General features: G+C 37.9%; 1 protein-coding gene across 2 annotated transcripts in view; it reads right to left on the bottom strand.

The window, feature by feature from the left end:
* Positions 1–3,059: 3,059 nt before the first annotated feature.
* The window catches only part of LOC124117562 (RNA polymerase I-specific transcription initiation factor RRN3-like), a 331,792-nt gene continuing 316,386 nt past the window's right edge, over positions 3,060–18,465 (bottom strand). For both annotated transcript variants that reach the window (XM_046479504.2, XM_048402649.1), the window contains one exon: positions 3,060–4,122. In XM_046479504.2, coding sequence (XP_046335460.2) covers positions 3,970–4,122 — 153 coding nt within the window. In that variant the 3' untranslated portion in view covers positions 3,060–3,969. The remainder of the gene's footprint in view (positions 4,123–18,465) is intronic.

Below are 18,465 nucleotides of genomic sequence, written 5' to 3'. Positions count from 1 at the left end.
AGGGAGCAGTCATTACTTGATATTGCAACATTATGTAGCAAAACCAACTTGGTCCAACCTCACCTCTGCTGGCATACCCATGCAGTTGCTGTAGATAGGTAGTATCAAATAACAAACCAATTTATGTAAGTTGCTATGATAATTATGTTCACAAGATCCATATCTTTAAATCTGGACATCGAAACATGCATCTTGGTGAAAACATTTCTGATTGATTGGAGTGAGTGAGTGAGTATGGTTTTATGCCGCTTTTAGCAATATTCCAGCAATATCACAGCGGGGGACACCAGAAATGGGCTTCACACATTGTACCGCGTGACGAGCAAACGCTTTAACCACTAGCCTACACGATCGCCCCTCTGATTGATTGGAGCTTCATGAGTTTTGTAAACACTTTGGTAGTTTATCATCCCTTGCTCTGGTTAATATGGCCTCGGTCTGCTGTAGTATCTTGTCTGTAAAAGATTGCAAGGGCAGAGTGTGGAAAGCCTCAGGTTGAAGTGGTCATTCCGCCGACACTGCATGTTCAGTCCATTGTTGGACAGGATCCGCTTTTACTAGGGGTCGACAAGAAGGTATGATGTTCAACTGTTCTTCAATTATCTCAGCATAAGATAGTGAGTGAGTGAGTAAGGTTTTACGCCGCTTTTAGCAATATTCCAGCAATATCACGGCGGGGGACACCAGAAATGGGCTTCACACATTGTACCCATGTCGGGAATCGAACCCGGGTCTTCGGCGTGACAAGCGAACGCTTTAACCACTAGGCTACCCGACCGCCCCTCAGCATAAGATAAACCCAGTTTAAAAAATCCTGCTGATCCTTATCACTCCCTGCACAGAATGAAGAAGAATCCTCTGAACCATGAAACACTTCTGGGGGGAGGGGGGAGGAGTTGTGAGAGCGGTCTGTTACGTCGCAGTGACCTGTCACTAGTGCTAGGTTTAGGTAGAGTTTCATGAGCCATGCTCTGAATAACAGGATGGTACCTGGATGAGAAAAGGTGGTGGATGGCTTCCTCTTAGTGGCTTGAGCAGCATGTGATCAAACACCATCTCTCAAGCTATCCAATCTGAACCCTCAGATAACTCCATGACGGTAGGAAGAAGTCACTTCAGCAGCACATGCTCTATAATCCATATCTGATTCCGGCTTGGTAAACGCCCTTAAAGGAGAAGATTTATAAATCTCTGTAGACTAAGCAACACCCTCGTTAATCTCTGAGACAGGGAGGCTAGTGGCTATGCCCCTTTTAACATATTTATCCTTGGTAAGTTGTAATGCCAAAATATCTTTCTTCATATAAGATGGTTGTTGATTACCTGATTCCGTGATTGCTGATTGCACAGGTTCACCTGGCCGGAAGCTTGCCCTTCCGCAACTCTGACCTTCATCCACTGATCCAGTGAGTCCATGTGTCTTGCTCCCTCCATGGCATCATCCTAACCTTCTCCTTATCCAAGGGCAAGTGAACAGAGGGGTATGTAGTACTATGTACGCCTGGGGCTATCACCATCTTGCACCTTCTTGATGTTGTAAGAGATTGCTCCTGAGCGCAATCAACACCATAGATGTCTTATCCTTATAAGATGATGATTATCTCTTAGATCTCGTCTTTTAAAATGAACACTCGTGAAGATGAATTCCATGCTAATATTAATCCTTGGAATTGAACATCAGTAGTGAATTACATTGATCACATCTAGAATCCACTGTACACAATACTTCTCTGTATTTGTAACACGATAGATGAGACCCCAAAAGAATGGGATCAAGCCACATTCTGGGCAAAGCTGTGGGTAATTTATTCCCAACATGATCACAAACACTCTACTGACATAAATCCTTCAGAAAGTAGAATAACTAATTCAAATAAGTAATAGATTATAATAATATAACTGTGAAAACATAATGCGAAAATTAACTGATTTCGGGGCAGGAAAAATTGCCGGGAAACTTTTTCCCTGTCTCCTTTAGCACACAGAGAAAAGAAGTTATTAATTTCCCAATTGCATATGCATGGAATATTGGCACGAACATTGGAGCTTCGTTATGATTGCTTATTAGTTGGCAGTAAAGAGGAACGTCTGTTGAAAATCTAAATATTTTATAGAGTGAGGTCAGCCATTACATAGAAATAATTGCTTTGATGTAAGAGAGGTAATGTATTTGAAGGAATTATAGACAATCTGTTATGTAATGTAGTTGTACATATAAGGAAGAGAATATATGGATGTCAACTTCTTTATTATGAGGAGCTCAACGTCAGGTGAATGAATGCCATGAGGCAGAGAGCATAAGCCTCATCAAGAACAAAGCCAACATAGATGTCACCTTCTCTAGCGGCAAGTCCATCAAGACCCATCTGCAAGCAAATGGCAGAGGCACAAGCAGCGCAAGTCCCAAGCCCCGAAGATGTATTTACCAGATCCCCTGCAACTGTGGCCACCCGTACATCGGAGAAACCCTCAGACCCCTCAAAACCAGACTCAAAGAACATCGGACCTCTGTTAACAAACTCAACCTGAAATCTGCTATTTCCGAACCAAAACCTTAACATGACGTGGGAAGCCACCAAAGTCCTGTCTACCAACAACAAGAACTGGCGGCAAAAAAAACTACAAGGAGCCATTGACATCAGGAGACACCAGCCAGCCATGAACCGTGACCAGGGAACATCTACCTAGTGCTTGGGATTTATTGCTTGGATCTGTGTTGATATTTGTCGGGGCTAATTATCTAGCTGGCTTCAATTTGCCCTTGCTATGTCCATTCTTTCGCCTTTACCCCCGGCCTCCTGTTTGCCCTTTGTGTCCATTACCTATTACTTATCTATGACAACTTAAGTACTGGCTTCCATACCATCAGCACAAATTACTGTAAAATGTTGGCTTCCATTGTCCATTGCTAATCACCTATCAGCACCAATCATCTGTTGGCTTCCCTTGTTAGTTTCTACCCTTTATTACATATTCCACCTTTTGTTATCTTTTGTTATTCTTACATGTACATATATATGCTCTCTGCCTCATGGCATTCATTCTCCCGATGAAGCAGTAAGCATATACTCCGAAATGTTGTGTTCCTCACAGTAAAGAAGTTGACATCCACATATTTCTCTTCCTTATGTGTATCACTTCTAAATGCCTTTCAAAGACCTAGTTGTACATACATTACCCATGAATCATAACAGAGATATACACCATAAAAGAGATTTCCCTTTTTATGTAGGTTGTAGACTAATAATTACTCTCTGCCCATACATCAGGGAATATACCCCAGTAAAAATAAAAGTTATTTCCTGGAGGGCATGATGACATTTTCTTGATCTCTCAGTATTTCAATTAAAATCTCATCAACACTGGGTGATTTTCCATTCCTTAAATGACCACTGGCTTTGTGTATTTCTTCTTCTGTGACTTCACAGTGTAGTCCACATTCATCAATATCATCAGTTATGTAAATGTTGTTGGTGATTTGACCCAGCAACATTTCTAGAGCAACTAGAAACAAAAGCAGCCCCATTCACACCATTTCCAGATTTACCTGAAACTTCCCCACCAGAAACATGTCTCATGAACAAATTTGACTTTACCCAATGAGATGACAGCTGACCTCACTGTCTGTATTTATATTTGATCCCTTATGTTGTCAAATGCAGTTAAATGCAATGTCAAACTTAGGCCTGTGCCACCAGGTACCGAAAAGCAAACACTTCTGGTTTAATCTTATACTTCTGGTTTGAAGAAACCTTGTGGTCAATGCATGACAACTTTTAAACAGAAAGTCCCATGTCTGTAGCTACCTTAATGGAAAATTAATTCGTGTAGTATGACCTTGACCCTTATTGTTTTCATGCTACTGATTGAATGTAGGTTACTGCTCTCTGTGTGTCTGTGTCTCTCTCTCTGTGTCTGTGTCTCTGTCTCTCTCTCTCATACTTTGCCCACAGACAGTGAATGGGATGTCTAAACATGTTTGAAACCAGGTGAAGTGCCATAATTCAGGAAGTCTGTACTTGCAGGTGGTTTCTGGCTGACTCCGAAGTGAGACATAGGTGCACCCGATGTGCCAAAAGCAACTTTGTTTTCTGTTTCTGTGAGGAAGTCATCATCTTCCATCTGTAACAGAAAGGGCTGTTCTAATATTTGCATGAAATAAACATGAAATAACATAATGTGACAATTATTGATGACAATTTCACAGAGTACCACAGGTACAGAAGCTGACTTTTATTCAGTGATCTGCTGTTTAAAGGGTGAGGTTGTACATAATTAGGTATTTTTCCATGAAAGAGATAATACCCATTAGATCACAAATCGATCTCAGGGATGACAATGTATTATACGTCAAACAACAGAACAATACAATACAAGTAACCCACATAGGTTATGGACAGACAAAACATATGACACACAGCTACCCTAACAATTAACTAACAGGCTTAGTATAGGGGGATGCCTTACACAGACCAGCAGCTCTCCCGGACTGAGACTCCCATAGACATAATAGGGAGAATGGATATTAGACATTAAACATAATAACATATGACCGGATGGTCACTGTCAGCTTCCATCAGCACATGACAATAGCAAAGTCCAGCCAATATTCCGATAGGCTAATTATCATGATAATGGCAGTCATGAGACACCAAGGACAATCTAAAACAGATTTATGCAAATGTGGCAGGCTCAAGTGTTTTATACATATCCTCGTGTCATTGAAGTTCAATCACTTACAAAAAGTCGCTGAATATTCATAGTAATATTCACATAATCTATTTTTCAAATATCTTACCTCTAAACATGTTTATTTATGACAAACATTTCCAAAATCCAGGTATTTCCAGTTAAATTGACACTAGCGGCATGGCCGCCCACTCACTGTCAACAGAAGTGACCCAGAAAGCTATGTCTAGGGCTGGGACGGCTGACTTGGGTACTCGGGTCGGGTAGGTACTGAGTAGGACCCAGGTACCCACAGGACGACCCGGACCCGTGGTTAATCACATGATATAATGTTTAATAGCAAAACTTTTCTAGAACTCTATGGTCACACTACAAGTCACTAATGTTCACATATTCTTTCTGACTATGCACAAATTCCTTCTGAATTTCATATGTTTGAATAAAGATAAAATTTCAGTCAACTTCAGTGTCTCATGACCAGATTGTTTATATGTGTATTTAAATACATTTTGCCAGGGCTACAGTCAAACTATTCCCAATCGGACAATCTGTACCTATCTCTTGAGACCAACAGCGGGAACCCGGGTAGGGTCAAGTAATAGGGGGATGGGTACCCGATTAGTAAATTTGGACTCGTCCCAGCCCTAGCTACATCACACAAGTTTGATCATTTGATTGGCTGGCTTTTCGCATAACTGAGATGATATGTATGGACAATCTCTTGTGTCAAAATCTAAATTAGAACAGTCCACAGATGTTTTATATCTTTGTCCATGAAATGTTCATTTTATGTTTTAATATTGAAAAAAAATAATGACGAAAAGTCACAAATATCCAGCTTATATACAAGGTTGATGCAGGAAGTCATTCTTCAGGCTCATCGTGACGGGCACTAAAATTCAGAAGCACAACATGACCTGGTGTGCAGAAACGTAAATGTGTCCAGTGCTGACATGTAGGGTGGGTACATTGTGCCCAGGTTGTAATGATCAGTGAGACATTAGCACAAACCTCATGAGGTACGAATTGGTTACATTTGCAGCAGAGTTCGTCATCACTTGTCCCATCACTATCCAACGAATCCAAACTATCGTCCTGAAGTTTCAGAAGTACTTGCATTTGCAGTGACAGTAGTTTTTAAAAAATATTTACATGGTTTAGGTGCTTGCTTTCCTCTTTGGGGTGCCAATTTCACAGTCTGGTGGGAAAAAATTTCATTCAGAATGACTTCTTTGGTGATGGCCTTGCCCCCGACAACAGCGCTCAGAATGTTTCTCTTTTTAGAAGGCACAGCTTTCTTGAAAAGTACAATTGTCTTGTCTTTAAAGAATCCTTCTACATCATTGCCCTCAGTAGGTGAAGTGACATCCTTGTCTCCAACTGGCACACTTATTTCCTATAACTCAAGTATCAGGATGTTCAGTTGACTTAAAAACTGTTGATGACGCAAAGTTGATGTTAGCAGTGGTCGACTTGTCAAATGGGTAGACTCCACATTTCCCGAAAAAGAGGATTGCAAATTTGTTGCTATTAGTGACAGGTTATAAGCTCTACAGCCAAGTTCACAAACCATATGTTTATCAACTGAACTTGTGGCATTTTCCTGCAAATATGTATGACGGAGGTTGTTGTAAATTTTAGCAAAAGGTCCAAAGCAACCAACATCCATTGCCTAAAAAACATGGGTGTAGGCATTACAAACAAGATAATGTGATGCTGACGTGCACATTCGATCAGTGGAATTGATATGTGGGATCTATGGCCATCTTACACAATTGGAAGTGGACAAAATGCATATGTGGAGACAGCATGCTTCAGGAAATGCTCTGTTAGATAGTGTTGAAACATCTCTGTGTTTGACCAGCCCGAGTTGCTTACAGTGCCTGCTGCTGCTTGGGTACCTCCTGAAAGGAGTTCTTCCCGCATCCTCTTGCCCTTGAATACAAAATATGGTGGTATAGAAAAACCAGATGTATTGCCGCAACCTATAACAGTTGTAGTACTTAATCTTGATGTTGTCACTGCAGCTGGAGTACTCTGACTCGACGTGACTACTGATGGTGGGGTATGATTCTCCAAAGGTCCCTTATCATCAACTTTATGATAAGTCAATGAGGGCATGTCTTCAGGTTGTATTTATCCATGATGAGTCTAAGCTCATTAAAATAATGAGTGACGGTCTCCTCTGAGCTAGCTTTTGCTCTCTGTATCTCAAGGGATCATGGCTTACTCACTGATAGATCAGGCCGTTCATCAATCCATAGAACCACTGAAGTGATAGGGGTTGTTCATCCTTTGACTTCTTTCCAAGATGAATTGCTAGATCTGTGGCAATACTAGTAACCTCAGGCCTAGTATAGCCATACCCAAAGTTTGCCTTGGCGTCAATATGTGAAACAAGTCCCTATTCTTCTTCTATGGACAATAGTGGTTCTCTACCAGTGGTAGTGCATTCAATAGAATCCCACTAATCCTGTCATGAAGTGTAGCAAATGGAACAGCAAAGGTAGTGGTAGGTTTCCTAATTGCAATTCCTACCAAAATGAGCATAATATGCCTTGTCTACAGCTGCAGACAAATATTGCCTATATTGGCCTCTTCTGGTTGGTTCACCATTGATCAAAACATGTCAAAATAAAGCTTTATTTTATAGATCATCAAAACTACAGAGACAGACATTCTCAAAATGCATTCTGTATTCAATAAGAAATGACCCTTACTTGTTTCCATAGTTTAAATTTTGGCAAGGACATCACATGTCTGGTCATGTGACATTTACAGCAGGACAGTAAACAAGCAGACGATAGGTGTGCCGTCAATTTACAACGTGTGAATTAGTTACATTAGTGATCTCGGGTTAAAAAGTAGTAGTTTGCTAAATATGAGCTATAACTTACATTTGGTAACTTGACAATAAGAATTTTCAGGTCCAAGCGAACGAAAGCAGTGTTGCCAGAAGATCAAAGCTGCAGGTACTGTAATTTCTCATAACATATCACAAGAATTATCATTAAAAATGGACTATCGAAGTTACATGTCGATCGAACTTGTGTGACTTGATGATTTGTACATAACTTTTAGTTAAGATTTATTAGTTAGTAGTAAGGTTATATGACCTTGTTGGTGTTGTGTATGGTACTTTTGCTATGTTGGAAATGCATTTGCTCAAGGCCCCATCCCACATTCAAACTAATACTGGTGTCTCATTGCTGGAAATCTTGCCGAGAGAAATTCTTTAAGCGTGTATCATTTGTCTCTTTGCTGATGCAGCTTTGTCAGCCATGTTCTTATGAATACAAAGATACTGACCCAAATTCCTTTGTTGTTTTCAGGTTTGTATTACATTTTATGGTCGAAATAAGGCTGCAATATACTGGTAAGTAATAATGTACATAAGGTAACCTACATTTGAAAATACTATATTTGTAAACACTGGCAAATGGTTAGATTGAGTAATTTGCATATTTCATGTTCGCGCTACCCGCAAGGTATGCATGTATGATGATATTCGTTACCTAACCTGTATATACTTTCTGTTAGGCAATATATAATACATTAATGTAGGATGCAAACAGTATTTTGTCCAAACACCGCTGTTCGTGGGTTACTGCAGTCACGTGACTTTCCACCATTTCATGTACACACTTTGGGCTTAGTACTAGGTGTAGTAGATATTGAAGCTTGTAGAATCAAAATATACTACCTTCCTGGTTGTTGAACACATCTTGTCAGTTATCCCCTCTATATCATTAGGTATATCAATTTAACCAGGGGTCCGGAAACCGTCATATGCGCCGGACATGTCCGATTGGGAATCTCAAATGTCTGTTTTAAAATATTGCTTACCGGACATTTTAAAAAGTATTGTCCGGACATTCTTAAATTTTGACCGGACATGATCAACAGTTAGGACTGAGCAGTTTCTGTCTGCAGTTGGAATACAATGAAGATTAACTACACTGACAAGCTTTGTTTGTTTTGATTGCTGTAAATACATCGTACCTACATGATAGTCCAATCGGTCAATCACTGTAATAGGCAATAAACTGAGTTCACACTGATTAATCGAGGATTAATTACTGAGAACATCTTGTTAATTTGAGTGAAAGGTGTTTACAACTGTACATTAATACCTTGCATCATCGATGTACCTCATTATCCTCACAATGCTACGATACGAAACCTCAGACAAGAAGCGAAAGCGTGACAACAGCCAGTCGACCGGATCTGCCAAACCCTCAAAGTCTGGACGATCATTTTGTAAGTCGTGGCTAACGACTTTCACTTGGTTGACATGCAATGAGGACTTGCAGATTTTATTGTTTTCAGTAGCTAGTCGTATATTGAATCTTGATTGACCGCCATTTTGCTTTCTCGGACGATCGATATCCAATTTTTTTATGGTCAATAATTAAGTACAGATGAAAAAAGTATTCAAATAACTATTGCTATCAACGATATTTTAGTATTTGTGATTAAATTATCTGTCTTGTTTTTAAAAAAATCTTTAGTTTAAAAAAACCCTTTTCCCATGAGGTCACGTGATAACCAAATATGGGATAATAGTCTCGATCCAAATGTTACAACGCGTACACTTGAGCAGACTCATGAATATAACTCATGAATATTAATTAGACCGTTCACTACGTTAACAGATCGTTATTATAACAGAAACAAACGTATGTTTTCAATGTAAATCTAAAATAATATTATTTGTTATTAATTGTCCGGTGAATTAAACAATTTAAATTGAAACAATTCATAATTCATCATATTATGAATACGTAAACTTGTAATGTGTGTGAAAAGTTGTACTAAAATACGCTATTTGAAGGGGGCGTGGCCTAAATGTAAATGTCCGATTGGGATTTTAAATTTTCCGGACCCCTGAATTTAACTTTCCATAGTCATTGTAATGGAATCTGTCCCAGGGGTATGGGAGACAACTCTGATAGTCTTGTTTAAATAGTGATTTGCAGGGTGCTTCAATTGTAATGTAATGTTATAATGTAATGCTTTTCACTATAAATCCATTTATTATAATTCATGTGTAATTTCTTGATATCCATAATTTATCATAGTACATTTTGGAGTATTATTCTGTAGTATATTTCCATGTAAAACACTTGATATTTCAAGCAGAGTTTCTGTTAAACTCATTTCCCAGTACATGCTGCTTGAAGTATAGCTACTATTCTTGTACTGTAAATAATGGATAATACATTTTAATGATAGGATTTATGGTTCTCATGTTTATTGAAAGTTAATATTGATCCTGGTAACCATTCTATTGATCAATAATTATTGTACTAGGGGTTCATGTCATCTAGACTAGTGTTGACATGAATAACAGACAGAACTAAGTAGGTACATAGATACTTTATTGTAACTATGCCTAGGCTAGTCAATGAGTTTTATGTTATATCCGTTACGCCATGCCAAGTTGTAAACTTGATGACAATACAAGTTTTGTCAGCCATGTTCTTACGAATACAAAGATACTGACTGAGTGATTGTGAGCTGGGTAACATTATTATTTTATTACAATATTTACATTATTAGAATATATTATTAGTTAGCATGTTAGTTATGTTTTATACTTAGTATTTTATACCTTAAACATTCATTCCATAGCTCTGTAACATTAAGTAAGCTTACTCTCAGTCTAACTTCCACTAATTGTCTCACTGCATGCTTTTGACTTACAGCACTCTTTGCCTAAGTGCACCTGGGCCCAGTCTATTGTCCCGTTGATAGGCCAAGCTGGCCATAGCTACAACAATGTTTCCATTTTACATTTTACAAATCCGTTGCTACTCTACTTCTAAAGGAAGGACACATTATTGCCGTGATCTTGAATCACAGTTTCTCATCATGTGAGGATTTGGACATTCATTAACACTTAAGGTTAGTTGATTATATATCTTATGAGGTTGTATGTATGGATGGTTTCTAGTTATTAACACTTAAGGTTAGTATATGTGGCAGTTACATATTTTGAATATTTCTTGTATTTTACCTTTTAAGTATAATTCATGTACTTAATTAAATGCAGTTGTAGTCATTTTATTTTATTGCTAAGCCTACTTTAAACACTAAACTATCAGTCACAGCACTCTTACTAAGCATGCTTACTGCATGGTTTGTTTGTGAATGTCACACACTGTGAACTAATGCAATAGTCCCAGCCCTCTCCCTACTCAAGCCTTTTGTCTATATGGCCAGCTTGGGTACTCAGCCATGCTGTATGCTGGACACCTAAGGACTGTGGTCACTCCACATATACCTCCCCAAGGATAAAGATATATATTCACATGTTTTTCACAAGGATCGTGTTTTAGGGAACCTTAGATCACATTCCAAGGTTAGTATTTTATTATTGAATTTAGGATTTTATTCATTTAATTGTATATGCAATATTGTAGATATGGTTTGTTATATGTGTGTTTAGAAACGAATACATGGAATTTGGATTCGTAATTATTATTGAGTTTAACAACCAAATAAGTATCCTACATTCTTTAAAACATGTATAAGCATTAAACTAAAAAGTAAGATTAGTAGTTTTAGAAGTTTATTTGTGATATAAGAGGTAAGGCTGAGCAAGCATGCTTAAATGAATAAATGAAAGTAAGCCTAAATGAATGAATGAAAGTAAGCCTAAATGAATGAATGAAAGTAAGCCTAAACAAATGAATGAAAGTAAGCCTAAATGAATGAATGAAAGTAAGCCTAAATGAATGAATGAAAGTAAGCCTAAATGATTGAATGAAAGTAAGCCTAAATGAATGGATGAAAGTAAGCCTAAATGAATGAATGAAAGTAAGCCTAAATGATTGAATGAAAGTAAGCCTAAATGAATGAATAAAAGTAAGCCTAAATGATTGAATGAAAGTAAGCCTAAATGAATGAATGAAAGTAAGCCTAAATGATTGAATGAAAGTAAGCCAGTAGTATAGGTAATAGGGGTTCTGGACCACTTCCACTGGAGCCGGATTCATATACCTATACCGCTACTACAGGTGGCATTTTTTATGCAAATATGATGATGCGATTCAATGATAGTCATGAGTTGTATTAAACGAAACATCAATATTAATTAATAATGGATAAAATTTACTATAGCCCACGAGGATATTGGAAAGGTATAGGAGCAATAAAAAAATTAGCCACCGCGGCTAAGGTATCTAAAGATGTGGCCAAGGATTGGTTAAAGAAACAAGCGATGTGGCAAATATATTTACCGGCACCGCGTTATATACAGAGGAAGAAGTTTGATATTTTTACAACGAATGAAGTTCATCAGGCTGACCTCTTGTTTCTTCCCCACGATAAGGTAAAATGCAAAACGTATAAATACGCTTTAACCGTAGTGGATGTGGCTAGTCGATACAAAGAGGCTGAGCCATTAACCTCGAAAGATTCAACAGAGGTAGCTAATGCACTGAGTCGCATATATAAACGCGGACCACTAAAATGGCCTAAGCTATTTCAAGTAGATCCCGGTCGCGAGTTTATGGGATCGATAACAAAACTGTTAACAAAGCACAATGTCGAAATCAGGCGTGGTGAAAGAGAGGCCCACCGCAGTCAAGCTATCGTTGAAAGATTTAACAGGACATTAGCGGAACGTTTGTTTGGCTATCAGTATGGGATCGAAATGAAATCCGAGCGATTGAGATCAACCGAATGGGTGACACGATTATCAGCCGTTGTATCAGCGCTGAATAATGAAGTAACGAGATTAATAGGGAAGAAACCATCCGATGCTATTAAAATGAAATCCGTGACTTCCGAATCTTCAGCACCGAGGAGAGGCAAAGAACGAAAACTTCCGGACAGAGTAAGGGTAAGATATTTATACCAGGCAGGTGAACTCGAAGGAGGCCTACGTCGCGCAACCGATCCCATATGGTCCCTTAAGACGTATAACATTAGTCGATTGGTTACGAAAGAAGGAGAGCCTATTCTTTATTATCTTCAAGATGGACCGGGTAGGGCATTTGTACGAGAAGAGTTGTTCATAGTTCCCGACAGTACGGTATTACCACCATAACCATAAACATAGGTAGTTACACCATCATTATCAATCCATCTCTTTGTATCTAAGGGGGATAATGATGTCTTGTTCATTCTTAATCCATATATCCTATGATTGTAACTTCTTAAAGAGTTCATCTCGTGTTTGAACGTTCTACCGTTGAATGATGATTCTTTATACTGTTCGTGTTTGATATGCTTTTTTACAACATACTTCTTAACACCCTTAGCTTTTCTTATCTCACCATTATCGGACTTCTTTATAGAATACATCTTAGGTCTTAATCCCACATACTCCACTATAGGGGTCCCAGCACATTCATCCTTCATCTTACCTAATACCTTTTTATTTACAACGCTGTGCAGTGGATTATCTTTAGGATAATCGCTCGTGTCGTACATATCTATTTTTTCTGCCATATCTTTATACACATCCTCGGTTTGTATTTCCATCAACAAAGAATCTGTGTCGGTATATAACACCTCGCATCTATCGCCGTATTGCTTCTTAAGTTCGTTGTAATAAAAGTCATACATTAAGTGTTTTGACAAGTCGAGAATACTCATACCGACGTACACCGGTCTGTTGAATTTTATATTACTCTTCTGCATATGCAACGCGGCTAAGTCGTTATCGAATATCTTGCTTCTGTTAAAAGCCGGACTGGCTATAAGTTTCCTGAGTCTTTCTTCCTCATTAGATCTGACTAATTTAACATCAACACGCTTCCTTAGATTCTCCATAGTTTTACCAAATACCGAGTTATTCATAAGCTTATACAGATTCTTTTCGAAATCGCTGGTAGCTATCTTTCTTAAATCTGTGTTCAACCTTATATAGGGCTCCATCCAAGGGCTTTGATCGAACTTTAGAACTCTGTGTATTTTCTTAAGTTTCATACCTAACGATAGATACAACTGGAGATTTCTGTAGTGAACTATATATTTTGTTTTATCAATCAAATTTGGTACGAGTTTTTCTACGTTAGCTAACCTACTATTACCCATCAAGGAGCGTTGATATTCCGACATCCAATCTTTATTAACCATTAATCTTTCGGGAGCTAGCGGATAACTGTTATGATCTTTATGTAACGAACTTGGATATTCCAAGTCAACTTCTAGTATGTACCCTTTATTCGCTTCGATATCATTCACATTAATATCATTCTCATTGACCCACTCAAAACCACCCGTGGGTAAAGGTTGACTCATAGCCCATCCGTACAAATTGTTAGTGTCGAGATATAATATGTGTGTGTCGGGTTTACTCGGATCGTATCCTTCCACTAATTTATTATTAGCCTTAGAATACCTTTTAGCTGCCATCGATATACCACCTCTTAATCCTTTCTCAATAAACAAGTGCATATCGTAATCTGTGGGTAGTTTTAGTTCTACGCCGGTCTTCTTCAACAATGCATCCAACGATAGTCCGGGACTGGAATAGTACCATGCCGGGTCCAAGCCGTATTGTTTTAAACATGTCTTTCTAAATATCTCGAATATATCGGCGAGTAACAGTACATCAGTTTTTAAGTACAGATCGTGATAATCACCTAAATTCTTACAACCTAATTTATCCCAGACCATCAGAGCGTGTTCATAATCGGCATCTGTTATTTTAGATTCTGTTAAGTTACTATAAAATGATTCAAGGGGTGGTAATTCGGTTTCTTCAAATCTAGACCAATCATCCATATATTCGTAAGGATATACACCTTTTCTCAGCAACAAATAACGAGTTATCTTTTCGGTATATTGATTTGTTATCGCAAAGTCATCGGGATTGTTCGCATTAGCTAAATTGTCCAGGGAAGATAACAGAAACTGTACGGAGTCTATGAATCTAAGCCCATTACTTTGCTTTAGTCTAGATTTCCCATCCTTGTCCCTATAATGTATAGGTTTAGTCAACGAGAACGATATGTATTTTTCCATATTATTAGGAATGCAAGTTAAACCGCCGTCGATCTTTGAGATAGCTTGCATGATGAGATGTGAATCGTATCCCCTAAGGTTATGAAACACAATGGGGATGGGTATTGTTTGAGAATTCATTTTTAATTTCATGTTACACTCGCTATGCGCGGCTCCCCGATAATTACCCGTGACGTGACAATGATCTCTTACGGAATCCCCATCCAGGGGTTTATTACAAACGTGACAACTCGTTGACTTCTTATGGGCCCTCCAATCATCCCTCCTCATACACATGGGTTTATTACACGATAATTTTTCCCTGATTATTCTCTCTTCATTTTGTAGATATTCTAGGAACTTTCCCGCTGCATCGGGACCTCTGTAAATCACGGGCGGGTTTGTTTTCCCATCATACCTTACAACTATATATCCAAACCCACAAGGAATATGTTCTTGAGTTTTGTACGTAAAACTACTATCTTGATTATTATGGTTGGTATTTTCTATGGGTTTGATAAGCGCTTCGAAGTCGGCGTAAATTACGTACGGTACTGGCATTTGATTACAATAATGTTCAAATTTTAATATATTTTTTCCCTCTTTAGGCATATCGATCCTGATAGCGGTCTGTCCAACACCTCTACAGTTTTCTTTATGCGCTTCTAATAGATCTTGTCTGCTGTACCCATGTAGGCATCTTTCGCAGAAATATTTCTTTCCCTTATATTTAGTTTGATCGTATAATAGCCTGTTTAAACTCTCTATCCACGTATAATGATATTTACCATCTTTTTCGATCAGAAATGAATTGATTCTGGGGATATGTTCCCAAGCGGAGCTTATCCTGTGTACAACAATTCCTTTAGAATGTCCGAAAACATTTATAGCTAAATTATTTTGCTTTTCCACCTTATCAATTTGTGATATTGGTGTAGGTTCGTCTATACCATCGAAGTTGAGTCCATCGTTTTGGGGATAGCTAGAAGGTCTATCCGGATGCTTGTCTACGGGGAACAATGAAGATCTTATCATCATTCTTAAACAGTCATCAGATTTATTTTTTACGTTAATTATGGCTTTTTTCTTCTTAAAATACGGGGGTAAATCTATATAAGATCCACCTTTGAAGGGCATATAATTTGCTATATCTAAATATAAACTATCGATTTTATCCACACCCCAACCCGAACCTCTATTAGTCCAGCGTTCTAAAGTTTCCTGTATCCTCTGAATTGATGTATCTAATGATGCGTTTATAGTATCGGATTCGGTTATAACTTCTTGATTGCTATGGAAATATGGTTCGGTATATTCGGTGCTATCGTCTGTGTTACTTTTACTCAATAACATTTTAATCGTCAGCTGGTATTTTATACTATGTAAATCATCTAATTCCTCATTAATTTTACTCGATATGATGGGCTTAATATCGTTAACATCCATGTTGGAATTAATATCCATCTTCCAACCTCTTAGATATTTACCAACGTCGGAGGATGTGGGTACAAATATTAATTCTTGTTGTTTATTCTCAACATCATTATCAATATCAACATTATTATCATTATGTTCATCATCATTATTATCTAGTAAAGCTCTTCTCATTAAAGAATAACCTCTCAGCCCACTGTTTCTCGCTTGAGCTTTGAGCTCCCTAACAGTCTGGGGTTTGTTGTATTCCAAACCGATTAAATCAATCAATTCAGCTTTTCTCATTCGAGAATATCCACGTAGGCCACTTTGCTTTGCCATAGCAATTAACTCTCTGACAAAAACCATTGTGGTTGAATGCAGGGGTCCGGAAAATTTAAAATCCCAATCGGACATTTGCATTTAGGCCACGCCCCCTTCAAATAGCGTATTTTAGTACGACTTTTCACACACATTACAAGTTTACGTATTCATAATATGATGAATTATGAATTGTTTCAATTTAAATTGTTTAATTCACCGGACAATTAATAACAAATAATATCATTTTAGATTTACATGGAAAACATACGTTTGTTTCTGTTATAATAACGATCTATTAGCGTAGTGAACGGTCTAATTAATATTCATGAGTTATATTCATGAGTCTGCTCAAGTGTACGCGTTGTAACATTTGGATCGAGACTATTATCCCATATTTGGTTATCACGTGACCTTACGGGAAAAGTTTTTTTTTAAACTAAAGATTTTTTTAAAAACAAGACAGATAATTTAATCACAAATACTAAAATATCGTTGATAGCAATAGTTATTTGAATACTTTTTTCATCTGTACTTAATTATTGACCATAAAAAAATTGGATATCGATCGTCCGAGAAAGCAAAATGGCGGTCAATCAAGATTCAATATACGACTAGCTACTGAAAAAAATAAAATCTGCAAATCCTCATTGTATGTCAACCAAGTGAAAGCCGTTAGCCACGACTTACAAAATGATCGTCCAGACTTTGAGGGTTTGGCAGATCCGGTCGACTGATCTGCATCGGTCGACTGGCTGTCGTCACGCTTTCGCTTCTTGTCTGAGGTTTCGTATCGTAGCAGTGTGAGGATAATGAGGTACATCGATGATGCAAGGTATTAATATACAGTTGTAAACACCTTTCACTCAAATTAACAAGATTTTCTCAGTAATTAATCCTCAATTAATCAGTGTGAACTCAGTTTATTGCCTATTACAGTGATTGACCGATTGGACTATCATGTAGGTACGATGTATTTACAGCAATCAAAACAAACAAAGCTTGTCAGTGTAGTTAATCTTCATTGTGTTGCAACTGCAGACAGAAACTGCTCAGTCCTAACTGTTGATCATGTCCGGTCAAAATTTAAGAATGTCCGGACAATACTTTTTAAAATGTCCGGTAAGCAATATTTTAAAACAGACATTTGAGATTCCCAATCGGACATGTCCGGCGCATATGACGGTTTCCGGACCCCTGGTTGAATGGTATATGCATAATGAGTCAAATGACCAATTGGTTGTTTTTCATATATCTAAATACATATTCTCCCCAACCTATTCCTCTCATTGATGTAATCTCTCTTCCTAGCATAAATAATCTGGTTCCTGACCCTATCAGCACAGTGTTCCTTACATAAACAATAACGACCTTTGACCCCTATCCTGCATACAGAACACGTATAGTTTATGTTTCCGTGCCTGATGTAATAATTGTGTATGCCGCAGTAAATTTCAACACAGCGTCGGTTACAAAGATTTTTTTTACCCATGAGTGTAAATTTGCAATGATTCATGGTTTATACATCTATCATATCATTTGTCTAAATGCAAATCACATCTACAATATTGATTAGGCAGTCAGCCAGTCAATGCTATTTATAGATCGCTCCAAACTAGGTCATGGGTTTATGTGTAGCCACAGCTGTCACTATGGTTATTTATGAGTAGTCATATAGCTGAAAATCAATAGAGCAGATAACCCCATAATCACAAATTTTACCTCGCGGTTCTTTTGTTCCTCTGACGGTGTATAAAACTGACTCATTGTTGGTCTTGGTATTGGGTCGAGTTTTTTCCCATAAACGAGGAAGTATTCGTGCATGGCAGATTTGACATCCTTAAACGTTTGAATTGAATGTCCTTCCTTAAGCAGTTTTTCATGAATAAAGTCTAATCTCTTCATTCTCTGCCGCATATATTGTGACTGGGCTGCTTGGAGTTGTTCCATTGCTTCGTTATGTCGTTTACGTTCCTCTTCAACTTCTTTAGCGTTTGACTCCCTCATACTAGAAAATAAAAAATTACTCCCCGAAAAAGCTAGAGCATTAACAATAGCTCCACCGACCATCATCGCAATTGT

This window comes from Haliotis rufescens, unplaced genomic scaffold (genome assembly GCF_023055435.1).
Source record: "Haliotis rufescens isolate VD_foot unplaced genomic scaffold, xgHalRufe1.0.p SCAF_28, whole genome shotgun sequence".
NCBI lineage: Eukaryota > Metazoa > Mollusca > Gastropoda > Lepetellida > Haliotidae > Haliotis > Haliotis rufescens.
The sequence above is the reverse complement of the archived record's forward strand: the minus strand, read 5'-3'. Positions and strand labels throughout refer to the sequence as shown.